Source organism: Populus trichocarpa, chromosome 6 (genome assembly GCF_000002775.5).
Source record: "Populus trichocarpa isolate Nisqually-1 chromosome 6, P.trichocarpa_v4.1, whole genome shotgun sequence".
In the NCBI taxonomy this organism is placed as follows: Eukaryota; Viridiplantae; Streptophyta; class Magnoliopsida; order Malpighiales; family Salicaceae; genus Populus; species Populus trichocarpa.
In genome coordinates this window covers 5,029,681-5,057,344 of record NC_037290.2, presented here as the reverse complement: position 1 = coordinate 5,057,344, position 27,664 = coordinate 5,029,681, and the positions used below count along the sequence as shown (strand labels likewise).

General features: G+C 32.1%; 4 protein-coding genes across 14 annotated transcripts; 3 read left to right on the top strand and 1 right to left on the bottom strand.

Annotated features, from left to right (window-relative positions):
- Positions 1-486: 486 nt before the first annotated feature.
- Positions 487-2,673, top strand: LOC7485474 (uncharacterized). Of its 3 annotated transcripts, none has more exons than XM_024603482.2 (3): positions 487-638; positions 1,131-1,278; positions 2,206-2,673. In XM_024603482.2, exons 2-3 carry the CDS (start codon positions 1,136-1,138, stop codon positions 2,354-2,356), a joined length of 294 nt encoding a protein of 97 aa, XP_024459250.2. In that variant the 5' UTR covers positions 487-638; positions 1,131-1,135; the 3' UTR covers positions 2,357-2,673. The 3 variants fall into 3 exon arrangements, with proteins under 3 accessions (XP_024459250.2, XP_002308985.2, XP_024459251.2); XM_002308949.4 differs by having other exon boundaries at positions 503-638; positions 1,134-1,278; XM_024603483.2 differs by having other exon boundaries at positions 507-664.
- A 3,208-nt stretch (positions 2,674-5,881) lies between these two features.
- LOC7474695 (probable aspartic proteinase GIP2) lies at positions 5,882-7,691 on the top strand. Its single transcript, XM_002308948.4, has one exon. The coding sequence runs from the start codon at positions 6,183-6,185 to the stop codon at positions 7,476-7,478; it is 1,296 nt and encodes a 431-aa protein (XP_002308984.2). The 5' UTR covers positions 5,882-6,182; the 3' UTR covers positions 7,479-7,691.
- A 157-nt stretch (positions 7,692-7,848) lies between these two features.
- Positions 7,849-11,971, bottom strand: LOC7474694 (pentatricopeptide repeat-containing protein At2g36240). Of its 9 annotated transcripts, XM_052453810.1 has the most exons (4): positions 9,735-11,971; positions 8,414-8,728; positions 8,295-8,381; positions 7,849-8,209 (listed from the first exon to the last, which is right to left on the bottom strand). In XM_052453810.1, the coding sequence occupies exon 1, from the start codon at positions 11,927-11,929 to the stop codon at positions 10,457-10,459; it is 1,473 nt and encodes a 490-aa protein (XP_052309770.1). In that variant the 5' UTR covers positions 11,930-11,971; the 3' UTR covers positions 7,849-8,209; positions 8,295-8,381; positions 8,414-8,728; positions 9,735-10,456. The 9 variants fall into 9 exon arrangements, with proteins under 9 accessions (XP_052309770.1, XP_024459668.1, XP_024459666.1 ...); XM_024603900.2 differs by having other exon boundaries at positions 8,295-8,728; XM_024603898.2 differs by having other exon boundaries at positions 7,849-8,206; positions 8,295-8,728.
- A 5,923-nt stretch (positions 11,972-17,894) lies between these two features.
- Positions 17,895-20,423, top strand: LOC7485472 (uncharacterized). Its single transcript, XM_002308947.4, has 5 exons — positions 17,895-18,061; positions 19,244-19,494; positions 19,567-19,657; positions 19,984-20,050; positions 20,147-20,423. Exons 1-5 carry the CDS (start codon positions 18,003-18,005, stop codon positions 20,198-20,200), a joined length of 522 nt encoding a protein of 173 aa, XP_002308983.2. The 5' UTR covers positions 17,895-18,002; the 3' UTR covers positions 20,201-20,423.
- The last annotated feature ends 7,241 nt before the right edge of the window (positions 20,424-27,664 follow it).

Here is a 27,664-nt window from a genome sequence, read left to right as displayed (position 1 = left end):
ATCGATACATTGTTTATCTTGGTAGCCAACTTATCGTATATATATTTTTTTGTTTTAAAACGAAGTTTTTGTTTTTTCAAAAAAAATAATAATAATTGTAATTGAATCAACAATTGCCGATGTGTACAAGTGGTTAAACCGTTAAAGTGACGGAATTCAAACTTATCGGGTCCCATCCATGTTCATCTCGTTGTCCTTTTTTGTTTTAGTTTTTAAATTTTTTTGGGAATATTATATTGCAGTAAAAGAAAAATTATAATTATTAAAAAAACTTAGACAAATTTTTTTTTATAATATAACTAAATTAAATAAAATATTATTAAATAGAAAATTGTTTCAAAAAAATGGATAAAGAGTTATTAAAATTGGGTAAAAAGTTATTTTAAATTTAATCAGTTAAATCAAGTTTAATGATAATTTTAAACTTTTATTTATGACTTGAACATGACTTCGAAAAAAAAATTGTACAATACATATACAGTAAAAGTAACAATTTAAACCCTAAATCCTAAATCGCTATTGGCGCTCTTGTCAGCAAATAATCTCAAGCTCTCTCATTCCCCTCCCTCAACAGTTCCTTCTTCTTTGTTTCAACACGCCCGTTAATCTCCATACTCCTCGCCACAACCCCACTATTGGTTCTCTCTATACTCTTTTTTCTAATGTAATATTTATGTGTGTTTGAATATCTTGCTATCATTTTTATTTTTCTTAACTTGGCTTTTGGCATTGAGAGTTAGAATTCCAAAAACCAATGAAACCCATGTATTTTTTTCTTAGTAGTGTACGTAGAGTTATCTGCTTTGTTAATATTAGGGTTGTTTTAAGAGATGGGTTGGTTGCAATTTAATCTGGGAGTGCTAAAATTATAATTTTATATTAAGGTTTTTGTAAATGGGTGCTTAATCAAATAATGGGCATGTTTATTTCTTAATGTTGGGGTTTAGGATCATATGTACAGTGAATTTGCTTGATAAGTGGCATGTTAGGTTAGATATGGTTTTGTTGCCTTTAAATCTTGAAAGGAGTCAAAAGTTCAGTTTTTGTGATGCTTTTGGTGAAGTGGTTCTTAATCAAATGATAGGTTTGAATTTGTTTTGACGGGTTCTTGATTTTTTTCATATTCGCAGTAGCTATGAAGGTGAGATCATCAGTGAAGAAGATGTGTGAATTTTGTCAGATAGTTAAGCGTCGTGGACGGATATATGTAATCTGTAATTCTAATCCCAAGCACAAGCAACGTCAAGGGTTCTCAACATTAGCTTATGGTGGACTCATGTGTGTACTCCCTCTATCTCTTTAATTTGGTTTATTTTTATTTTCAGATGCTTGTGATTTTAAATGCTTTCTTTTTTTATTGTATAGGTTTTTTTAACACTTTTAAGCATCCAATTATTTGATTTCCTCTTCTAATTAAAAGTCAGGTATCTTGTTTAAATGGCATGCTTGAGATGAATTTTGGTTAATATGTTGGTTAACATATATTCTTTTGGATATTGATTTCCCTCTTAAAAGTTCTGGCATGTTTATAGAATCTGAAACTGAAAGGGCTGTTTCCTTGTTGACCTTTTTTGTACATGTTCTGTTTTGCCACAAATAAGCCATCTTGTCAATTGATTGATCAGTATTTTGGATTGCTGGCAATCCCTATATATCATTATTATACAAAAAAAGTATCATAAGATACTTTGTCCCTTGCTGAAGGGCTCTGAGCTGCTTCAAGTTACCGATGGCCTCCTGCACAAAATTTACTAGGGAAACAACCATTTATCAATCATGGAGACCAGTATCTTGTCTCTTCATTTTTGTCTGTTACACTACAGAAATACAAACTAATTTATAAGCTGGAGAGTCCTGTACAGTCTTGCGCTAGTAGATATGCATGATTCATTAATTTGGTTTCATGCCATCGTGATGTTGAAATTCCTTTGCTATTTTTGAAGAATCTCGATCATATCATTCTGAAGTAATATTGGTCTAGTCTTGATCTCTTTTTGTGCTTGTGTATGTGTGTATGCGCTTGTGTTGCACTCATTGAGTAAAGGCATGGACATTAATAGTTCAGTTGAGAACAGTTTATGTTGACAAGTAGCTATCAATTTGGCGCATTAGGCATTGAATTTTAATACGGATGCAGTATGAAAACACCTTTCTAGTTGAACACCTGTGGAAATTTAATAATGCGCTTGCTGATATATTTCCTAGATCTGCGGAGACTAGTGCCCCACAGGGAATTATACCCAGTCAAAGCACAGGGGTAGGTCTGGCTACTCTCATACCCAAAAAGCATGAACCATCAGCCATGTATGGATGGAGGGCTGCCCTTTCATCTTTCGTTTTCAAACAAGGGAATTAGCTGAAGAAGAATTGAAGTTGATGGTTGACTGGTAGTATCTGTTTTAGGCCTCGTGAAAATGTTAATCACTCATCTTTTTTTTTCAACAATTTGTTTCATTACTTGGTTTGGACATTCACTTTTTTGTTTATACTCATTTCAAATCCGGTACCATTGTCCGGCTAATACTCGTTATTTAGATTGCTTTTTGTTTGATGCGGTATATGGTGTGTATATAAGAAAACTGAGAATGCCTTTGATGTGGCCAAGCTTATTTCACTTGTACGACAACCAATAAATGAGATCATAGCGATGTGAAATTTTGGTTTGTGTTTTCACATGGGGTTATATCTATTTATTTATTTGTAATTGCCTAATTGGAACCCTTCTGTCCTCTTAGATAATAGCACGAATTGGAACTTAAATTTGAAATACTAGGAGGCAGGAGCATGACTTGGGTTTGCATAATCATTGTGAAGAAAAGAAAAATGTCTGCTAGTTTAGCAGGAGAAATATGCTCTGTTATTATATATATATCTAACTAACTATATTAGATACTGGCATTTTTTTTTCTTTGTGAAATTTTCTTATGGTTTAGAACTTAGAAAGTAGCTTTGACTTGGGCATTGGGGCGACAGGTTTAAAAGTTGCAGAGAAGTTATGTAGAAAAGAAAGGAAGGCGACAGGTTTAAAAGTTGCAGAGAAGTTATGTAGAAAAGAAAGGAAAAATATGTGCTTGGATATTTTTACTTTTTCTATGCTTAATACATGGGTAATCTGAGAAAAGCAGCGATAGTGAATGGACAGCTAGAATACGAGACAAAATCTCTTTTCGAGAAGGAAGTTGGAGAAGACAGTTTTCCGGACTTGATTCTCAACTCTACGCTAGTTTACAGAACCTGGAAAAAAGCACGAGAGCCGATATCGGTACTTATAAGAGGAGCTGCTCAGGGCAGAATGACAAGCGATGAATAGGATCAATTTTCCGTTTAGTGGACAGCACAGCCATATGGGAAAGTATGCTTCCAAAGCCTTTTCTTTCTTCTGGAGAACGCGTTCGATCATCGATGTGCTTGCACTAGGTTTTCTTGTGCTTCTTCTAAAGCTAAACCCATGAGTGTTCTTACATGGTGATTAGTAGATTTAAAGCCATTCTTCAAGGGTATTATCCTTTTTTAGAAAATACATCTTAGGATGGTGAGGAAACTGGTTTGCCAAAGGGTAAGAAGGAAACAGTGAGATGAATGAATTGTCTGATTGTACCATAGTTCTAGATTTACGAGTGATTTTCAAGCTGTTGATTGCTAAGTAGTTTCCCCAAGAATTGCTCCCCTGTCTCGTGTAAACTGAAGAGGAGGAAATTAGGAAGAATTCCACTTACTGTGGATATAAAGATTTCATAAGCTGATAATTTGACAAACCCTTGCCTTGTTTTGATCTCATCGTAGCGGGGTTAGTTGTTCCCATTAACCAGTCCCAATATATATATAACCCACTGAAATATAAGATGGCGTCAATTATCCACGATAAATGAGTATAACAGTATTTTTTTTAAAGTGTTTTTTTCTTGGAAATATTTTAAAATAATATTTGTATTATTTTTTTAAAAAAATATTTTTAACATTAGCATATCAAAACGATTCAAAAATATATATATAAAAATAATTCTAAATAAAAACAAATTTAAAATTTAGAAAAACATAGTTTAAAACGCAGTTACAAACTACTTCTTAGTATGTAAAATTATGTGATTTTGTGTTTTTTCGTTAATACATCAAATACTTTTAAACAAAAAGGGTGGCTTGGATTCAATTGTAATATATTGATTAAAATTGATGTTAGACTAACTTATTGGATATAACATTTAAAATATTTGGTTTATGTTGTTTTTATCTATTATGAATAAAAGATATATATATATATATATTGAATTCCCCTGCTTAATTTTTTTTCTAGGTTTGATACTGCCAACTATTCTACTACATTATTATTATTATTATTATTATTATTATTATTATTATTATTATTATTATTTGTGACTTTAACCATAGAAGTCAAATGTTGTCATTATTTAAAAAAAAAAAAAAAAAAAAAAGAGGAAGAAGAAGGCATGAGCATGGTGTAGAAAATAAGAGAAACATTCTTCTTGTAATAACAATTTTACCTCAAATTGAAATAAACAATTTTCTATTGCTATGGACTCCATGAAGCCATGGATTTTGTCCTCTCAGTAGTCCGTACCACTAATCTCAAACACGCCTCGAGTCTAAAACTAAAGGAATTGTTGGTTTTGCTGTGTAGTATGAGACAATTCACATTGTAATCGTAACAACGCGCAATGCTTTTCTTCTTCTTCTTCTTCTTCTTCTTCTTCTTTAATGTTTTTTTAGTCAAATAACCTTTTTTTTATTTCTTCATTCCACAGCGTTGAGTTAATTCTTAACTTGACAAAATACAATTCAAATGTATTAATTAAAAATAATTAGACCTTTAAGGATTGAATCTTATCATGAAACAAAAATTTAATTGTCTTTTCTTTTCTTTAAGAGGCGTGCTTTTAGGTATTTCAGTCCCCAAGTTTTTTTGTTTTTTATTTTTGTTCCTTGTTTCATGATGGATTTTACATTATGATTTAAAAGTTCATTTTGTTCAGGTTTCAATACTTGAATTTGAGAGATAAGAGAGAGGGTGGCTAAAAAATAGCATATATAGCTTTTTTTGAGCTGGATGGACACTTTCTATAGACTTTCATGTGGATATAGTTTTTGGCATATACATTAGTATGATCCAAGGCAATTTTATTACCATCTTCATCACCTTTCTAATTCTGAAAGAACAAGCCAAGGCACTTGAGAAAAAAGATATTCAAAAAAAGCAAATAAATTTATTTTGTTTGAAGGCAACGCACATCAATGATCACAAGCAATTTATACAACCACCTTACGCTTGTGCTTGAAGGAAGCTGCCAATGGCGGCTAAGAAAAAAAAAAAAAGGCAGTGATAGTAAATGGAGAAAAAAAATCACCAGGGGGGAAAACCTTTATCCAAGAGTAAAAGATAATTTTATTTAATTTTTAACCAATTAAGAATGGAAGAATGGAAGGGCAAAATATAATAAAAAAAAAGAGATAAAATAATCTGGTGAGCCAACCTGAACTAGCATGATAGATATATAATATGGGCATTAAGGGATGACTCAGTCTAAGTTAACCTACTAAACTCGTGTTATAGGTTATAAGGTTAGGATAATCTAATAAAAAAAATAATTTCATACGATGATATAAAAAAATAAGACAAAAAAAGATATCAACCCTCGTTAACTTTTCAAACTCATGATCTAGGTTATCAAACTGAAAGCATTATACATGAAAAAATCATGAAGCCCAATCCCGAGAAATAAAATATTGAATGATGAAATTGCAAAAAAAATAACACAAAAAATATTCAAAATAAAAAATAGCAATTAAAAGAATTGGGTGATTAAAATCAAAATAAAAAATAAATTTTTTCAAGAGTGACTTTTACTGTCTATAATAACAAGAAATTAATTCTCTTCTTCTTTTTTCATCAAATCCCTTAATTTAAATCAAGAGCTACTACACCCATCACTTCCTAATTTCGAATAAAATCTGTGCACAAGGAAAGATATAGAAGCATAGAGAACAAGGTCAAAGGGTCAATATTATACAACACACCATCGTAAGCCGGCATATGTGACCTCAAGTTGCCATCCTTTGACAATTGACATAGCCAATATTTACACCAACAATAAGCTATAAATAGAATCGGAACCCACTGTACTTCTCCACACATCAGCTCTATCCAACAATTATCTTTAGCATAAACAATGGCTCTCACTCATAATTTTCTTCTCCTCTTTTGCTCTCTTTTTCTTATTTCCAGTCCCCATTCTATAGCACAAACAACATTCAGGCCTAAAGCATTAGTCCTTCCTGTATCAAAAGATCCATCAAGTCTCCAATACCTTGCCCAAATTAACCAAAGAACCCCTCTAGTGCCTGTAGAGGTGACTCTTGATCTTGGTGGTCAATATCTTTGGGTTGATTGTCAGCAAGGATATGTCTCTTCGTCTAAAAAAAATCCAAGTTGCAACACTGCTCAGTGCTCCCTTGCAGTCTATAGGCTCAAGACATGCACTGTCGACAAAAAATTCTGTGTTTTATCCCCTGATAACACTGCGACACGCACTGGCACTTCTGATTACCTTACTCAGGATGTTGTTTCCATTCAATCTACTGATGGATCAAATCCAGGCAGAGTTGTTTCAGTCCCTAATTTCCTCTTCAGTTGTGCTCCAACATTTATCCTGCAAGGTCTTGCTAAGGGAGTCAAGGGCATGGCTGGACTTGGAAGGACTAAGATCTCACTTCCTTCTCAATTCTCTGCTGCTTTTAGCTTTCCTAAAAAGTTTGCCATTTGCTTGACCTCTTCAAATGCTAAAGGTGTTGTTATCTTTGGAGATGGACCTTATGTTTTGCTTCCACATGCTGATGATCTTTCTCAGTCCCTCATCTACACCCCATTAATTCTCAACCCTGTAAGCACAGCATCTGGTTACTTTGAAGGAGAGCCTTCCACTGATTACTTCATTGGAGTCAAGTCTATCAAGATCAATGAAAATGTTGTTCCATTAAACGCTTCATTGCTGTCCATTAACAGAGAAGGCTATGGTGGAACCAAGATTAGCACAGTAAATGCTTACACGGTGATGGAAACAACAATCTACAATGCTGTCACTGACTCTTTTGTCAGAGAGCTAGCCAAAGCCAATGTCCCTAGGGTGGCATCTGTAGCACCTTTCGGAGCATGTTTCAACTCAAAGAACATTGGCAGCACACGCGTTGGCCCAGCAGTGCCTCAAATTGATCTTGTCCTGCAAAGCAAGAATGTTTACTGGAGGATTTTTGGTGCAAACTCAATGGTGCAGGTTAAAGATGATGTGTTGTGCCTTGGATTTGTGGATGGAGGAGTGAATCCTAGGACTTCAATTGTCATTGGAGGCCACCAATTGGAGGACAATCTCCTACAGTTCGATCTTGCTGCTTCAAGACTGGGCTTCAGCTCTTCCCTGTTGTTTAGACAAACAACTTGTGCCAACTTCAACTTCACCTCTAAGTCTTAGGAGGATTTTATTAATTATTTAGCATGCTTTTGTTTGATTTTATATTTTCTTTTTATCCTAATTCTATATGTTTCTATGGCTTTCTAGGTTTTGTTTGTTAAGAGAGAATAAGGTCTATTGACCAGATATAGTTATCATCAGATACTTTAGTTACTGAACAGTGTGTTCAGATATGAAATAATAAAATAAAGATGGCCATATTTTCCCTTTCAATTTTCACATGTGGAGGAGACTCGGACATTTTTTCCTGAGAAAGAGATTCGAATAACTTAATTATGCATAAAAACAGTTGATTGAAGATACCTTGCTCCATGACTAGGAATAAATAATTAAGTTTATCGGAAACATAGAAGAAAAATAGAAACTAGTCAAGAGAATTAACCAGATTAATCATAGAAGAAAAACTGAAAGTAGTCAAGCAATTAGAAATCCTTGTACAAGGCATCATAAGGCTGACTGAATTCAGATGCATATGCAATAAAACCAACCAGCAAACCAGTTATGCCCGGTAAGAGAATTTTACAACCTTTGTGTGACAAAATAAATATGTTGACAGCAAAAATTAGTTCAAGCTAAGTCTTCCTAGCTTGCCTCTCAAGAAATTTGGCGGCTTTATAGATATTGATGTTTTCTAAAGCAAAATCTGCCAACAGAAACCCTTGAACCAGAAGGATGTATAACCTACTAGGCACGGTGAAGGAAAGCAGGACTTGAGGCAGCCAGGATATCTGCTGGATACGGATTGAAAGAACAATATCTGCCTGAATTTTTTTTTTCTTAAGGAAAAAAAAAAATAGCAAGGTAGAAAGCAAGTACCTTGTGGCAAAGATTAATATAATCATCATCATCGTATCGAGACCTATTGATGCAGAAACACAGCAAAACTAGGAGTGCATTATTCCGCTAAACAAAAAGAAAAAGAATAACAGTCAAACCTTGTGTACACAGGAGCATCATTTGTTCCATTTCCAGTTGCAGCAACAACGTGTCCCCTCTTTTTCAATCCTTGCACAAGAAAAAGCTGGTCATTTGTAGAAGACCTCTCTATCACCTAATAAATATTGAATGGCAGAAGTTTCTATGAAATTTGGCTCTTCAAAGTGTACAAATATACAAAAAACACAAAACTAATAATAAATGGACAGCCACAAATCTTACTGAGATCTTCCCTGCAATTTCTTCTCTTTCTGCATCTGAATAGTTACAAAACACTCTTCTTTCAATAATATTAGGCTCCACAGCATCTTCATCTGAACTCAGTATGCCACATTCCAAAGCAATTGCTTTAGTGGTTTGAGGATTGTCACCGGTTACCATGTTTAAGTATTTACAAAATTTCCTTGTCAATAGTTTCAACAGATGGCATGATCAAATATGCATATATTAAATATCTAGATTCAACATTCATATATCTGTGGGATGGCATCAAATTGAGACATGAAAATGGAATACCAGATGCCTATCATTCAACCCGATCAATCTAAAACTCCAACGTAGATAACACTTGTATTCAACCCAATCAATCTATCATTATATTTATGGACAAATAGAGGAAAACCAAAAGAGAAATACAAATTAGTCGAGCATTGAATGTCACAATGACATTACTCTTGAAAACTTTCAACAGGGGGAAAAACCAGGGCATAGAAAGCATTGCAATCAATACAGAGCAAGAAATCAAAACCATGAGTACAAATGAGCACACAAAAATTCTGAAATCAATTTTGAATAAAAAATATATGGTCAGAAATTAAAAGGACAAACTAAATGTTATTGATTACATAGATACAAAATTTGCTTTTCCAAAACAATCATCTGTACCAGGATAGAGATGAGTTCAGAGTTGCAAAAAACCAGCATTTAGCATGCTGAAGAATCAATCCAACATAGTTTTTAAAATAAAAGGAAAAAATGGAGAGCCACAAGAGAAATGCAATGCTATGCAATAATGACTGGATAAAATTTATCTATCAAGAGACAGGTTTTCAGCATACAAAACTTAACAAGTAAAAGTACATTAACACGAGCATTTTGGCACAGTTAAGCAGCATCTTTCACACCTGGACGATATGGGTCCTAAATAATTTTATCTTACAATCGAGAAAACTCAATTGCATGTGCAAGTATAAACGTTAACAGCTGAGTGAAACAAAAATGCGTTGCATTAATCAACAAACTGAATGAATGAGTTAGTTATATCTGACAATGCCATTCTTAAATAGCACACTGTTACAGAATTTTGATGGTAACACGCACCCTTTATGCCATTAATAGAAAGAAAAACAAGATCTCCAAGGCTCTATTTACAGGTAGAAGTATTTGTAAACATCTGAGGCAGTCTTCCACAGTGATGAGCTCAATCTTCAGCAATATCTTCCTTCTCAAAACAAAAATCTAATTTTAAGCTTTACAGTTTTCAAAGAGCCGTATCTTGTAGCCTCCTGTACTGCTCATTCCAAAATATTCAAAAGAATGTACAACCTCCATCCCCCAAGAAATATCATCTGGCTTTGTGTCCAGGTGAGCTGACCAGTCAGGATAAGTTGAGATCTTTGAAGTAGTTTTATATTCCATGTCTCCCCCCTCAGGACATCCCCCACAATCCATGATGACACCTTGAGTGAGATAATACCCTCACTAGCAACATGCCAATAAGTCAAATCAATGTCTGTTCCTCTACTTACCTTCCCAAAAGTGACACGCTTTCCATCCAGAAGGAACTTTTTAGCTGCAATGAAAAAATGAGATGCAGTGGAATCTGGGCCTGTAAATGGATTCACCATTTCCTCACCCCACCTCCTTCCCCGTTGTCTCTATCTCTAAACCCAACCATAAAAATTATGACAACCAGATACATTTCCTAGAAGAAAGCATTTCTACTAAATCAAGAGAAGCCCCAGCTAGATCAAATAAATTGGTTGGCATCCAAATAAAAGTGTACAAACTCTATATTTTCACCTATGAATAAATTTAATACACTATTGTGCAGAACTTCTTGTTTTAGAAAGCCCATCTATGAACCTATTATATGTGGCAAGATCAGGTATAAATTCCTTATCTAACATCTCATCCACCAAAGCTTCCCCTTCCTTTCTTTTACCCTCTCTTATACACCCAGATACCAAAATGTCATATGTCATCTCATCTACATCCAAACCCTTTCTAGAAGCCAATAATCTCAATTTGTTACCATCAACTGTTCTTCCCTCATTGCAAAGATCATGAAGCAGGCAATTAAAAGTCATAATATCAGGAACAATATTCTCTTTCAACATCCTTTCCATCAATCCAAACGCTTCCTCTCTTCTACCAGACTTTCTCAAACCTTCTATCAAAGTGGTACAAGAAATCATGCTAGGAATATTTCCATTCCTCCACAACTCATCCAACACTTCCAAAGCTCTATCCGCCATTCTTTTCTTGCAAAGCATATCCACAAGACCAAAAGAATCAAACTTCCTTGGCAAAACTCCTTTCCTCGTAAAATCAATCAACAATCCACATGCCTCCGAAGCCTGCCCTTCCTTGCAAAGTCCATCAACCAAAATCTCAAAAGTCACACTCGATATCTCACACCCCAAATCAATCATCTCATACACCATCTTAACCCCTTCCTCAAATTTCCTCTCCCTAAAAAACCCTTTAATCAAAGTATTAAAACTAACCACATTAGGACTACATCCTTTCTCTTTCATTTCTCTAAACAATTCCAGAGCCAATTCGAACATGTAATTCCTACAATAACTACTGATCAATATATTAAAAGTAAACACATCAGGCTTAACTCTATCCTTCAACATCCTATCATAAACCCCAATAGCCCTATCATGTTCTCCACACTTCACGCACCCATTAATCAAAATGTTGTAAACAACAACACTAGGCCTTCCATCAATCAACTTCCTCATACATTCAAAAGCTAAAAAAGCATCATCCAATTTCCTAGCTTTACAGTAAGCATTAATACAAAACTGAAATATGGGCTCAATTCTTGGACAAGAAAATATACCTTCACTACAAGGACAAGGATTTGATGACATAAATTGAAGAAGCAAAGCAAGTTCCTCTAACCTGTTTGTGATAGCAAGAGTCCTTGCCATCCATTCAAAAGTTTGATGATCATGACTAAAAGAGTCTATAGTAGAAACCCAGTTGAAAATATGAAAGTCATAGTGAGAGAAATGTGGGTGGTGGTGGAGTTTGGTTTTGAAGAAGTGGAGGAGGTTTTGAGGGGTTAAAGGTTGGATCTTTGTGAGATGGGAGTTGAGGAAGTGGAGGAGGTTTGTGTGGTTGGAGGTAGGTGTGAGAGTGAGAGTGGGGAGAGGGGCTAAATGGGTTGTTGGTGGTGGTTTTGGAAGAGGAGGAAGCGGTGGTTGTGGTGGCGGTGATGGAAGTTTATCAAGGGCTTTGATGATGGGAGGAAGTGTGAATTTTTTCTTTTTGAACGACATTTTGCGTGTCGGTCAATCGAAAACAGAGACAGTAATTATAGGGAGTAGGGACTCTGTTTTGCTGCTATGAACAACGTATTTGCTGGCTTCTTTTTGGGCTAACTTCGTATTAGTCCCCAATCTGTTACACATTTCTCAATTCGATTCCTAAACTATAACTTTTAGTAGGAATCCAACCTTGATGCTTACTATATTAATTCATTAATCCAGTGATGTAGAGCTCTAGTATGATCTAATCCGAATAAGTATGATAGAAATGATTTATTTTTATTTGGATTAAATAATTTTTATTTAATTATATGATAATAAAAATAGATATTCATAAAATTGAGTACAAACCAAGCAAAACTAAATATTAGGATGTTTGTTTGATTGTGATAGTTTTATAAAAAAAAATTAAAATAATTTATAAAGATAAATTTTAAATTAAGTTAATGTTAAAGAATAAAATTAAAAAAAAAATACATGAAAGGTAATTTGATTTGTTTATTCTTTTGGTAGGCAAGGAATGACCAATACATGACAGTATAGGTTTCCAGTCATTTCCAATTTATTTTTATTTTTTTTTCATAAAATGGGTTTTGACTAAAACTCTTTTACACGAGCAAATGTGAAGAAAAATCATTGGATAACTGTATTGGTGAGTAAAATAACCCAATTATCCGAAATATTTATAAAAATTGATTCAAAATTAACTAAATCAAATATAGTTTTCAATTTTTTAGAATAATTTTGGTTATAAAAACTTTTTAAAAAATCAGTTTGGTTGAATTCGGTTTCATATTTTAAAAACATACAATGAATTCCATTATATAAAATATAAGGAGATTAAAAAGAACTAATAATTTTTTTAACAACATAAATATATACATATAATGATCATTCATGATCTATAAATTTTGAACTATCTAAGATTATAAAAAATATCAATATAATTTAATTTTGTATTATATAGAAGAAGTTCTAATTGTGATTTTTTTCAACGAAAAAAATATGGGTATTGATTAAGTTACAAGCTTATTATTCAATATAACCTAATCTAACTTAAAAATTAAATCATAGCACCCAACTTTATTCAATGCTCATTAGTTAATAATTTATCATCAGTTTTACAAAAAAAAATTAATTTTAGAAATTACTATTAGCACTAAAGTTATTAAACCCAATGTAAAATCCCTAACCTCTTCATAAAAAAAAAATCTAAGGGCTAAAATAAAAAAAAAAGAGGAAAAATGTTTCCTCTAGACAATGAAGGGATGATTGTTTTTTTTTAAAAAAGGAAAGGAAACGTAGTAAGAACTTGAAAAACTTGTAGCCTCTAGAGTATCATTGCAGGGAGAAAGGGGTGAGATTTCTAGAAACTCTTTCAAAAGAGAGACACTCATAAAAAGAAAACCACGAAGGTTTCAAGAGAAAAAAAAAAAGAAGCAGATGAATTGTGGAAGAGAAGAAGAATTGATCAATCAAGGTGAAATTGACACGAAATCAATTGGTAAGGCACCTTAAACACCGAATCTTGATATTACTGTAGGAAAGCGTGTATACACTAAAATATCAAAAAATTAAGGTTTATGTAGAATTGAAAAATTGAAGGGTGTTTTGACATAATTGGTTGTGTTAGGCTGTAGAGAACTTAATTTGGAGGGATTATATGATGAAAAACATAAAGAATTGAAGAAAAGATAAAATCCTCAAATCTTGAAATTAGGGTTCTTGAAGAAAATTTAGGGAAAATTGGGTTTATTATGAAAATATATCTAGATTACATAAGTATAAGGTTTGATTGTGAAGGATAGATTGATTTGTTGAAAGAAAAAAAAACCCACACCTTAGGGAGATAGGTTCGGCCAAGACAAGGATTTTTTTTTTGTGTATTCTTTGTTGAGAATTTATGCATGTTTAATGACAGAGAATATATTTGATGAGTTATATGTAGTTATTTGCATGAAATCTTGTTGAAAGATTGAGTTTCTTGAATTCTAGGGTTTTGAATAAATTTTAGGAAAAATAATGATTCTTGATTAAGTTTTATAAATAGGGAATTGAATTAAGTATAATTTGGTGAAAGAAAGGAAAAAATAACCTTTACGAATGAAGATGGGGATTTCGATCCCCATGAATTTTGTGGGGAAAAGGGAGGGGATTTGTAGTAATTGAATGCGTGTCCTTAAAGAATTCATCATTTGGTGTGTTAAGTATGAAATATGCATGAGTATGTGTTGATCTTAAAAGAAAAGAAAAACTCAAGGTTTCAGAGATGACAATTCGGCTAGAGAGAAAGAGAAGAATTTTTTTTTTCAAAAGGCAAATCATGCTAGCCATTTTGAGAAACGACTAGACCGTTTCTTAAAATGGTGAGATCATTTTGGCTACTATTTTGTGGTAGCCTGACTTTGTGTTTTGCTTTTTTCTTGATTTTTCTTTGAATTTTTTAGGTTATTTAAGGAATATGGGTGATTATTATGTGGAAAAGAAGACATCATTTGTTTGTATGCATGAGATTATCTTGTATGATAGTGTTTCTTGTATGGAATGTAAGAGTTGAAAAATGATGTGAGATGATGTAAGGGTACATGTATTCATGAGTAACAAGTGCCTAAATTGTTTAAGGAATATTGACAAACACATTCTTAATATTTTAAAGTGTGAATGTGATGTATGGCTTGGTGTGATGCAGGAAAGGTATCGGCTACGAAACCTTAGGTAAATGGGATAGGACTAGTGAAAGGAACAATTTGTGCTTATCACCTCAAATCTTTTAATTTACAAAATTTATATAAGTCATTATTTTTAATATTCTAATTATTGATTCGTGTATATATATATATATATATAAAATGATAAAGATTCATGAAATCTTGATGTGGAGATTAGATAAGTGTTGTATGCATTAAGCCGACCACATGAGTGAGGCTTAGATTGATAAGTTGTCATTCATAAAATGCTTGAGTTGTTGAATGAAAAGTTAACCCCATTTATGGGGTTTAGCTAAATAAATTTGAATTGCGAAAAAACAAGTACATGTAGGTTATGTGTATTATAGTCGGCAATATATGTGGGGCTAAAATTAAAGTCCATTGGAGGGCAAGATGGATGCATTTTTATACATGAAAGTCGACCACGAGAGTTGGGCCCTAAAGTTGTTAACAACAAGTCGGCTATGAAAAAATGAGGACTTAATCATAAAAATTAATGTACTGGCCACAAGTGTGGAGGTAGTGAGAAATTTATAGTCAGTTGCATGAGCGAAGACTAGAAAGGTGTTGGACATATACTTTAGGCACATAAGCCAATTAAAATAAAAATTTGGTATTTCCTATATAGAAAACAACATTTTGAGTCTAATGTTACATGAAAAAATTAGCTCAGGGGTTGGGGCTTAAAGGCTATTATTGGAGTATAAGGTTTGATTGATGAATTATTATTACTAATGAATGGGAGAGGAAATTTGATGTTGAAGAACTATAATAAAAAAAATCGATGGAAATATATGAAAGCAAACTTTAATATATGCTTGAATTGTTAATGTTGTGATGTGATAATATAATTTTATTCTAAATTCTTAGTATGTTTATTTTTTACAGGTTCTTCATGTGCTCCTCAAAACTAAGATGATGCACTACACTATTTTAACCATAGGATAATATCAAGCATTATTTAGTTGTAGGACTGTTACTAGTTTCCAATTAGCTATAGAATTTTGATATTTTATGTTATTCATGCTGGAAGATTGTAATAGACATATTTGTTGAATTATGAGGATTGTTATATTGTTATGGTAAAGCTTTATTAATGACAATGAATTTCATATTTTCATTTTAAATATAAGATTGTAACGTTTTACTCTTTTAAGTGCTTCTACTGTATTAATGTATCACAAATTTGTATGTGATTGTTTGATTGAAAAATATAAATGAAATATTAAAGATAAGATAGTGCTAGCAGGTGAAAAAGAGTACATCTATGGTTGTGAGACACACACACACACACACACACATATATGTCCTGTATCCACATAATGTGTATGTGGAGGGTGTTACACCTAGCCTAGGGCTGACCCGGCCAAAGGATCCAGTCTCGGGTTGTTATAATAAAATATGATAAAGAACAAAAACAAAATAAAACTTGAGGCGTGCATAAACACTATCATTAAAGATATTTCCTTAACATAAGGCTATTCTCCAAGATTAAACAAGTTTCTCCTCTAAAATAAAGGTTATAGAAACAATTAGATCAAGATTGAAAGGAAATACCAGCAAGTTTTGCAAACACGTGAAAGTACTATGGTTTTTTCAGCATACTTTGATTGTAAGAGTGCATGGTATATATAAGCTACTAGCATGTAACAACTAGGCATGAAATAAATTTGAGAACTAAAAAATTGTTACAATAATTTAAAAAATAAAAGAGCTGTTAAGGAATCAAAGAGTTGTAATTGTTAAAAAAAATTTAAAATAAAAGAGTTGTTAGGATTTTATGACTGTTAGAAAATTAATTCTAAGTGTTTAAAAAATTGTGGTTTCAGTATAAGGGCCAAAAACAAATTATTGCTGGAGACAAAAGATTCAGAAAGTATAGGTGTTGCTTTACGCGAAGAGGGACAATCAGAGATTTTCCTCTTGCTCAGCTAAATCTTATACGCGCGAGCCCACTATAATTTCCTTGTTGGTTACTATCACATATCAAAGTTTACTATATAAACACTAGATGAAGGTTTTATTATTCCAATATGGGATATAAAGCCCTATATATACTCTATGTTCATAAAAAAAAAATTGTGTTTTTCTAATGTTGGATAAAAACTTTTTGAAATAGTCTTCATTATTTACAATATGGGTTGACTTGGGGTAACTTGAAAAGATAGAAAAAAAAATTATCTTTGAGATTTTAATATCACACATGGAAAATTTTTGAAACAATATATATGGATGTAGACTAAAAAAAAAATGTGAGGTATAAAGTATGATATAGTTATCTCACATCAAAGTGTTAAATAAACAATTATTCTACATCAAAAATTAAGAAGCAATTATCCTACATCAAAAAATTAAGAAACAATTAATTAGGATGTAAGTTATATATAGTTATTTCACGTTGAAAATTTAAGAAACAATGAATGTGTATGTAGGTTATAAAAAAAAATGTGAGGTATGAAAAAAATATTCATATGAATATAAACTATTAAAAAAAATATGAAGTGTAGTCCCACATCAAAAAAATATGTTATTTTATATTAAAAAATTTAAAAATAATTATATGTGAGTTAAATATTCATAAATTAATTTTGCTTTTTAGGATTTATTAAAAAGATATAAAAAAGTTAGTTCTTACCTAAATTATATTGAGTCTACAAGTTGTCGGTTTAACCGGCCAATTACAAATCTAGATTTTTTATAATTTAAAACCCAATAAACGCTCAGGATCATCAAGTCCTGCATCAACATGTCAATTCAAGTCAGCTTTCATAACTATCATTAGCACAGCTTTCTTTATTTTTGGTAAATAAAATAACTAAATTAACCTTTATTTTCTTTAAATCAAAAACCAGTGTCATTCCACTCATATTGGGTGCCCTAAATCAATATCATTAAAATCAATGATAAGGTTAAGATAAGCCTGTCCATAAATACTAAATCATTACCATATATTAATCAGCCACTATCACTTATTGATATTTATGTTATTATTTAGGATTCAAATATTAAAAGAAATCATATATATATACACATTAATTTAAATAAAATAATCTAAACAAACAGTAATAAATTCATACAATTCTTAGTATATCAAGAATTGTTTTTATATGGTGCTTGCTGGTACACTCAGTCAATAGATAGTGTGAGCAAAAAACAAAAACATTACATAAAAAATAAAAAAGTAAATTCATACGAATTATAAAAAAATATTATCCAATTTGAAATAATAATAATAATTACTTCATTAGCAGTCACAAAGTAATAATTAATAGAAATATCAAACAACACAATACTAATTACTTGACACATCATCCTCTTTAATACCAATCACTAATCCACACTTCTTCTGTCTCCAACACCAAGTTGAATATCAATTAATGGTGACATTGAATAGCTCAATTCCTGCTTGGATCGTTCACTTTCTTGCTTGTATGGGGTAAGTCCTGAAAAGCCCATTTCCTGTCTCTTTATTTGGTTGACTACTCTCTTTGTTTTCACTGGCTTTGATTTGTTGGCTACTGGGTTAGGAACTAATGTCTGTTCAGTCAACTGGAAGAAGGGTCAGATCTTGAGTTTGAGTTATGAACCTTAAAAGAACAACTGGGTTTGGTTTCTTTTTGGGTAATAATTATGGGTTTTTTTTGCAACTACTTCTGTGTTTTCTCTATTACTGGCGAAGTTAAGGGTTTTTATTTTTAGAGTGTGATTTAATGACGATTGGGTCAGGAGAAATTTTTGGGTTACTTGAAGTTGTCATAAATTTGGAAACTTTAAATCAAATTCTACTTGAAGTTACAGGAAAAAACTAAGTGAACAAACATGGATTTTTAAGTAGATAATACTTTTAAAACTTGAAGTAGCAAAGATGTTATATTGAAATTGTAGTTCTTATGTTTTTGTATGGAATACATTTTTGGTGAGTTAAAGTCAACTAAGAAGGCACCTAGCTAAGGACCTAAGGGTTACTAATGCATCTTAGATGATTTGTTGCTGGAAGATCGCACTTCTCGTAGCTACAGAACTAAAGATAGAACTGTTTATGACGCTATAGTTGTTCAAAGATTAAAAATTTATTGCCAGATATAGATGGAGGTGATACTGATAATGGCTCGTTATGATGTTGCCATTTATTCCTATCCAATAAAATTGATCAAGCAAATGGTAGTTTGGATCAGAGGTTGTATAATTGTCAATTTCTGTACCTCAACCGTGTCTTAAGCTTCCATCTCAAGAGTGTACTGTTGATGAACACAACTGAAACCAATAAAGTCTGGCTCCAAACTACTTATTATCAGCTATATGAATGCCTTTTTTTGCCTTTCAGTTCTAGCTCTATTTAGATCAACTTGTTTCATTGGCTCCTTGGCAATAAAATAGAAAGAAACATGTGAACGTAAGTTTCACTATGTATGTAATTGCTGCTCTGTAGAGAAACGTTTGTGGTGATGTTGCTCCTCAATAAATTAATGATTATGAATTGGATTGAATGATGTTTCCTTATCTCATTATGAACCTTGTCAATGCTAACTTTCATACATAAGGTGATAACACTTACTATTTTTCTGTTGTCGTGTGTTGCATTTGTATACATGCTTTAACTTGGTTTGCAACAGAACAGTGGCTGTTTTGGATGCTGTACTCAACCCACACCAATTATTGCTGTGGATGAGCCATCAAAAGGATTGAGAATACAAGGGCGAGTGGTGACGAAACCTAGCATATCAGATGATTTTTGGAGTACCAGCACATGTGACTTGGACAACAGTACTGTTCAATCTCAAAGAAGCATCTCATCAATCAGTTTGCCAAATAAGAATCCTGCTAGCAGCACTGGTGGCATGAGCAGCAATAGCGAATTTGTAAATCATGGTAAGTTGAAGCTTATCTGTTCTAGTTGACTATTGATGATGTTATGTGACACTGAGATTTTGTTATTTTCAGGTCTCCTTCTCTGGCAACTGAGCAGGCTTCAATGGATTGGAAGTGGCACATCTGGGAACCAAAATCAGCGAAGACAGGAATCCAGATTAAGGTGTTTTTCTTTCTTTTAGAAGTTCATTGTTTATTCAGATGCTCATGCTTTCCCCGTACCCCAGCAAAGACACCATAAATAAGAGGGTTCTCCAGCTCCCTAAGTTTAGGCTGCTGAGTAATGTTCTTCAACAACCCTGTTTTTTCTTTTCTCATTCCAAATCATCTCTACTGGTGATCGCGTGCTGTGTGGCTACCATATATAACAACCATCACATGATGCTTTTTGGCCTTGGATAGAAGGGGGAGAACTTTTCTGAGTTGGATCTAGTAAATTCCTTGTGATTTGTATATGTGCTTTCTCATGTTGATTTGCTGTTTTTTCAGTTGGAATGCAACTTATGAAGGTTTACTAGGATCCAGAAATCCTTTCCCAAAGCCCATCCCTCTTTCTGTAAGTTAATGCAGCTCAGTCTTTTTCACAGTTTTGTTTGCATTTCATCGGAGCCACAGAGTCTTGACATTTACTGGTTGGATTTTAACTCATCAGGAGATGGTTAATTTTCTGGTGGATGTATGGGAGCAAGAGGGATTGTACGACTGATGAATTTGAATTGCAAAGATTGTTTCAGCTTTTCACTAATGAAGAATCCTTGTCTGTTTAACTCTTAAGAAACTTCTGTAATTTGTAAATGTCCATGCACGAAAAGGAATATAAAAAAAAGGTCCGAGCAAATGTTTCCACTCAATTGTAATTTTCCCAACTCCATGTCAATCAACGCTCCTTTTCTTATTCTGTAAATGCCATGCTGAAGGCATCTTTTGCACCTCATTGGATGAAATACAGTAACCGCCACGCATCTCTTACTTCTACTTTGGATCACTGTGGATATACGGCCAAGCTTCTTCTTCCACATGCCAATCCGCGTAAATAGCATGGTGGTGAATCCTACGCAGATGCTGCTGCCCATGTTTCATGTGGAGTAAGATCGCACTGTTATCTGAGCATCCAGTAAAGAGGTTCTTTGCACATTTGTCATATGTAGTTGATGTCTGATGGTCTGGGAACCCTAATGTAGCAATTTGAAGATGTCCAACTTGGAAATCATCCAGCAAGACACATAAATACCACTGCACGAGCACTATCAAGCTGATAGGATGCGTTTCTGGTTCATTACAAACAAACCTAGCATGATTGACTAAGCTGCAGATGCCTTCGGATAACTTCATGTTAAATCCTCTTAATTCTAGTTATTAATAGCTAGGTACTGCGCTATTGTGCGGGTAGTAGGATTCTAAGTTAGTTTTCAATGTATGAGAAGAAGGAGCAGGCGTTGGAAATGTATTTTTCGGTATTATAAATATTTTTAATTAAAACCTGGAAAGATAATTTGTGTATAATAAAATAAATTTCAAAAATATATGAATAGATAATTCGTGAAAAGAGTTGTTAATGCTCATTAAAGATTAAAATATAAAATTGATTTTTCTAGTAAGGAACAAAAAATAGATGTGCATGCAAACATTTGATATTGTGTCATAAGGTATTCTTTGATTTTGTTTTTATTTAATTACATGACAATTAAAATAGATATTCATAAGAAAAATATTTATTTAAATTTTGTATAAAAAAGCAATATTTTAGTCTAAATTCTCCTTTTCTTATTAATATTTTTTTTTAACAAAAACATATCTTTGTTATTAGCAATGTGGTTTAATGAATAAAAATGAAAGCAATTAAAATAAATATTTTAAAATATTCTAGTGATTTGAAACAAAAAAATATATCTTTTTAATCAAAACTCTCTTCTCTTATTTATGCGTCCTTTTTTTTTACCAAAAAAAACATCTTTTTTTTTTATTAGAAGTATTGCTTTTTAAATAAAAACTTATCATAATCTTTAAAAAATTAATTGATAATCATGAATTGATAATTTTGACGCTAATGTATTAAAAATATAAGAATATTAAACTTGAGAAAAAATATAAAAAATTTATAATAAAAAAAAAAATAAAAGTAGATATTTCATTCCTATTGTATATTCATGAAATGTTTTAAAAACATTTTGCATATTAGATTAATACATAATTATTCAAACAATAATTGTTATTGTTACTATAAAAAGCTCTAATATTATTTCAAAACTATGACATAATCAGATAATTATTTAAATATTATTTAAATAAATTTATTTAAAGATAAATTTATTATAAGAAAAAAAGCTATGCACACTCCTGCCCTATAATTAAAAAGTTTGGGTATACTTGGGTCTGGAAGACCATACTTGCTCGCTTATTTTTTAAAAAGAAATCAAATAGATAAAACACCATCTACATGTTACATTTTCTGAACACTAAAAGTGGCTATAATGATTGAAAAATAAAAGATCAAGCTTTTCTACCTCAAGCACCCAAATTTCAATATTTGTTAACCCAAAAACACACACACAAAAAAAAAACCCTCATTTATTAAATAAGCATCTAAAAAACTCATTTATAACCATAACACATATTTTAATTGGACTACAAACTCAAAATAAATAAAAAATTGTTGAGCCATGATTTATTTTTTCAAGCATCATTGAAGGTAGAAACCACTTTCATTAAGTTTTTTTTTTAAAGATGAATATATAAATATCAAAATCATAATTATTAGTGGTTGAGATGTAGCCATCCAAGAGCTTTCTCTCTCATCTTTATTTCCTAGTGACTTTCTTTATCTTTAAATAATAACTAAGGACTAAAATGCAAAACAAATAAAATTTTATAATTGAAATGTAGAAGTTAAAAAATAGGGACCAAAAATGCAAAAACAAACTTGAGGGACTAAATTGAATTTTTTTCACAACTTTGAACAGTGTAAGCGGGAAAAGGTTCTTTTTATGTTAATTTTTTTATTTGATTTTTTAATTTTGTTTGAAGAAGAACCTAAAATCCAATTTTGTAAAACTGATCTCAAGACATGGAACCATGTCGACATAACTTGCAAGAATGTGAGAGGGAGTGAAATGGATGACGGGTAGAAAGCCATAATCTTTGAGCTTATCTGTTAATTAATGTTAATGTTAATGTTAATTTAGGATAAATATACGAGGGATTGGAATTACAGATGGATCATCAAGATCCACAATTATATATTAGGGAGAAATGGGCTCAAAATTTTCTAGAATAGGATAGCCACAGCCGTTGTTTTTGAAAAGAATTGTCAGCTTCGCAGATTTTACACGAGCTTGCCAAGTAACCCAAAAAAAAAAGGCAATTAATTTCTTGATGGGAAAAGACATTAGCAAAATGAAAGAGATTCATGCATGCACACCAACACAAGAGCAGCCTTATACAATGAATTTTGCGACAAAAAGTAAACGTCAAGTTGCATGAAAACCTTCACAAAAAACGATGGCTGTAAAACCCTAACTATTAGAGCACACAAACACTAATTGAAAAATATATAAACCTAATTGCTTGGCAACATTATGACCACATGTACATAAAAAATATCTTTTTAAAATGGGTTTATTTTTTATTTTAAAAGGGTGGAGTGGATTTTTGTTCTATTTTTCTACTTAAAATAATAATAATAATACTTCTATTTCTGTTCAATGAAACACTGATGATGAGGTACAGTGCTGTTACGCTAAATATAGTTTATAATTAATATCATATGATCGTAAAACATGCATGAATCTTTCATGATCGGTCAGATTTCTATATATCCAGATGAAGATCTCAGAGATTAACGCAAGAATTCAGCTTCAATAAATTTATTTTGATGACCCAGCAAATCTCTAAAGTTAGGAAGGATCTCGATACTCCTTATAATTCGTTGTTTAATTAGTATACTTTTTGTGGCTCAAAGCTCAGCTTAATTAATTAATTCTTTTTTGGAATAAATTAATTTTTGGCTTTCTCTTGGCAACTACATTAGTTTTGTATTCTTGCTGGGATCTTAATTTGGATTGTTCCCTTTTGCTTCAATATCATTTTATTTAATTAATATAGCTGCGTATATAGAAAATTATTGAGGGCCTTGAAATTTCTCAACGAAACTAGTTTATATGTTGTGTTGACAATGCCTCGATTTTATCGGGGAAAAAAACACTAAAAACATAATCAATTTTTACCAAATTTAATTACAACACTACAACGGTGCCTCGTTCTAACTTCCTTTTGTTCCCATGTATTCATGGCTATATATACTTAGTTTTAAGCATTTAAATTTCATAAAATATATAATTCATGTCCAAGATATATATATATATATATATATATATATATATATATATATATATATATATATATATATATATCTCCTGTGTTATTTTGAAAAAGAAAGGAAAAGGGCAAAAAAGGGAAAATCAAGCCGTCCAAAGATGATGTTGCACATGTATATGTACGGCTAATTCAATGAACATTCCAATATAATACAAAAATGCATTAAGTTCAATATCAAAACCTTACTGTAAAAATCTAAAAGGAAGATATTATTAATAATTTGATAAATTATATTGGACTTATATAGAGTTTATAAAGACATAACTAGTTTATATGTTGTGTTGACAATGCCTCGACTTTATCGGGAAAAACACTAAAAACATAATTAATTTTTACCAAATTTAATTACAACACTACAATGTTCCCTCGTTCTAACTTCCTTCTGTTCCCATGTATTCATGGCTACATACTTGGTTTTAAGCATTTAAATTTCATAAAATATACAATTCATGTTCAAGATAGCAATATATATATATATTGCAAACCCCCCCTCGCCCCCTGCATATATTTGACCGGGCCCCAGTCTCGACACTCTTGAAACAAATTGTTCTATTATTAAGAAAAAAATAGTATAAAAAGGACGAGGGAGAGGACCTTTATTTTTTGCTTCAATCAATGTGGATAGGGGGGCATGCCGACATATGCTGAGTATTTATCTATTTATTTTTGTATGATGACATGCATGAACCGGGTGCATATAAATCCACACCTATACCATCTCACTTTTGAAAGAGAGGCCGTGTGAGATTTGGACCTAATCGGGGTTTGTTGGCTGAATTTTGTGGATCTTGCTTGCTTGCTTGCATTCCGGTTCATGCTTCACTCATTTGTCACTCAAATTATTAAAGAACCAATTATTGGTTGGAAGAACATATCTTACACTACTTATATTATTGATTATCTTTTTAAATAACAAGCAATTTCTTTAAATATATAAAAATAATGATTTGCTCGCTATTTATTTAATCTGAATGAAATTTCTATTTATCTTCTTTTTTTTTCTTAAAAAAACTTATAACTTCAGAGTACGTTGCAAATGATAACATTCACGCCAATGGTATTGCCACTCTTAGACTTTTTTGCACTAGTTGAAAAGACAAATGAGTTGAACCCTAATAAAGAGTAAAAACAACTAGCGGGATAGAGCTCACTCAACTTGCATGCAAAAAGAGTTCCATTTAATTAATGAATTAAATGTTGATTAGCGTTTCGATATGATTGAATGGATTGATTGGAACAAATTATAAATAGATTTAAGACTGAGTGGTGCTGGCAGCTACTTTTTCTTCAGCAAGAACGACCGATTCTTTCAAATATGTTATTGGAGATAAATAAATCAAATCAATCATGATCATGATCATGTATGTAATTGTCAAAAAGAAAACTATATTTGCAACAATGAAGAGTACCACAGAGACATCCAACAGGAACAAATAAAGAAATGATCGAAGATCATGCAAGTGGGCTCGTAGGCAAATTAACATAATTATAGAGGAATAAAAAACATTATAAAATGTGGATGTTAGATAAATTAAATCATTTATATTATTGTTTATCATAATAATTAAGCAACCTGGAGATGAATATTCCTTCTGATATATTACGGGGCACCGGATTTTGGGCATGACAACACCAGGAAGTCCTCTTTTTTTTTCTCAACTTGGGGCACAAAACTAGGGACGCATGCCGAAGATATGGCCGACCCAGCAATCAAAACGGCTCTTGAAATTTAATAATTATTTCATTCAAGTTTTAAAATTGTATGAATTACTGGCTTTTTAAAGAAAACAAATCACATTTTGGTCCATAATTTACAGCTTTTACTCTCTCTTTTTTGTGTGTAAATGATATTTGTGTACACGGGCAAAATCCATATTCACGCCAGCTACTGCACCATGTGATAGGGTTACTTAGATAGCATTCACAAGATAAACAGATCATGCATGAGTAGGTAGGCGACAGCCGACAGGCACAAGAGATATATACCAGCTGGTATGATGATATATAGAACAATAATTGGAAGTATTATTTTTGAAGAATTAATGTTTGAATGCATGGATGTAATTAGAAGATTTGAAAATCTCTAGATAAAACTTATACCTTGAAGTATTTGAATTCTCGCACTCCTGTATCTTCTTATGATCTTACCAAAGTTAGGTATGATCAGCTGGGACATCAGATATGCAATACGTGTAGAGGCAGATGTCCATGGATTTCAAAGAGTGGAAGAGATCCACTGATTCTAGCCTTTGTATTACTCTTTCTTACCTACTTCCTCAGCCACATTTTAAATTCCGCCCATACTGAGTGCTGAAGCAACATATTTCATCTCATGCATTCCAATATTCAATGCACTTCATGGTCAGATATTTTTGAAACACCCCCAAAAATGCCTTGGTGCGCCCTTTTATCATGATCACTCACTACAAGAAAATCGACGAAAACCAATAAAATTACTGACGGAATTATTTTGTCGGTAATTTTTACCGACGAATATAATTCCATCTCTAATTTTGTTGGTCTATACCGACAGACCTTTGCTGTCGGTAATAATTACCAACGACATAGATTCCGTCGGCAATTCGGTCGGTCTATACCGACAGAATACTTTCGTCGGTATATTTCGACCGAATGGCCGACGGAATACATAGAATTTTGAAACAAAGAAATAGTTTGATGACGTGGAATTTTTTCAGACGATTTTATCGATGGAGTGACCGAAGGATTCAAACCGGGATCTCCGTACAGTGATATGGCCCATTCACCATCAGACTTACCGACGGATATACCGACAGGACGTGTCCGTCAGTGATTCCATCGGTAAAAGCCAATAAATCCACACTCTGCCGACTCTGTCCTCCTCTATTTCTTCTTCTTCTTCCACATCCCAACTCTCCCCTCCCAAACTGCAAACAACCACCTACTCCCCTAAAAATATCCCTTTTTTTCTCAACATAAGCACTCATCTTTCTTATACTTTTGTACGTGGTCACAACATCCGTTCTCCGATTTATTGTGGATTTTATCATTTTTTTTGTAAGTAAATTAATCTATCCTTTTAATTTTAACATTTAAATGTCATTTTTTTTTTAGTATATGTATTTTGTTAACGTATATACTTGTTTTATTGTTATTTGTCAAAGAAACTTGTAGTATGAATGTAAAATTTTATAGTTGTTATAGTTTGTTTTAGATTTTATCAAATTGTATTTGTTTGTAAATTATTGAAACTTTGTTTGAATTACACCGAATTAGATGTGTTGTGATGAAATAAATAATAGCTTGTTTAACAGGTCCGTTTTAATTTTTATCAATTCTATTGCGGAGTTGTGATTTTCATATATATATTTGTATGGACGTTGATAATTGATAATTGATAATGAATATTTAACATAAGTGTTTTTTTTAGTTTGTTGAATAATGTCGGGGCAAACCAATATTTTTGTAAATTTATTTACGTAACATAGTTAATTAATACATGTTCTCATCATAATTTTATAGAGGTTCGATAGACGTCATGAATGATTGTTCATGGATGTATCGAGACTCACCCCAAGAATTGCGGAGGATGAATTATTGTAATAGGGTTCAGGGTTTTATTAATTTCGCAACATTATTCCGATGAATTTTACTGATGGCGGTATTAGGTGTCCATGCAGGAGGTGTTCTTGTTATTTTAATTTGTTGATATTAAAAATAAAATTTTAAAATTTTAAAAATATTATTTTAATATATTTTCAAGTAAAAAAATATTTTAAAAAACAATTTTTTTACTTCACTTTCAAACAGATTCTAA

Coding starts and splice junctions, on each gene's coding strand:
- LOC7485472 (XM_002308947.4), top strand. CDS start 18,003: ATGGTGACATTGAATAGCTCAATTCCTGCTTGGATCGTTCACTTTCTT. Junction 19,495..19,566: donor TAGCGAATTTGTAAATCATG/GTAAGTTGAAGC, acceptor TGTTATTTTCAG/GTCTCCTTCTCTGGCAACTG. Junction 19,658..19,983: donor AGACAGGAATCCAGATTAAG/GTGTTTTTCTTT, acceptor CTGTTTTTTCAG/TTGGAATGCAACTTATGAAG.
- LOC7485474 (XM_024603482.2), top strand. CDS start 1,136: ATGAAGGTGAGATCATCAGTGAAGAAGATGTGTGAATTTTGTCAGATA. Junction 1,279..2,205: donor TTAGCTTATGGTGGACTCAT/GTGTGTACTCCC, acceptor TATATTTCCTAG/ATCTGCGGAGACTAGTGCCC.
- LOC7474694 (XM_024603896.2), bottom strand. CDS start 11,929: ATGTCGTTCAAAAAGAAAAAATTCACACTTCCTCCCATCATCAAAGCC.
- LOC7474695 (XM_002308948.4), top strand. CDS start 6,183: ATGGCTCTCACTCATAATTTTCTTCTCCTCTTTTGCTCTCTTTTTCTT.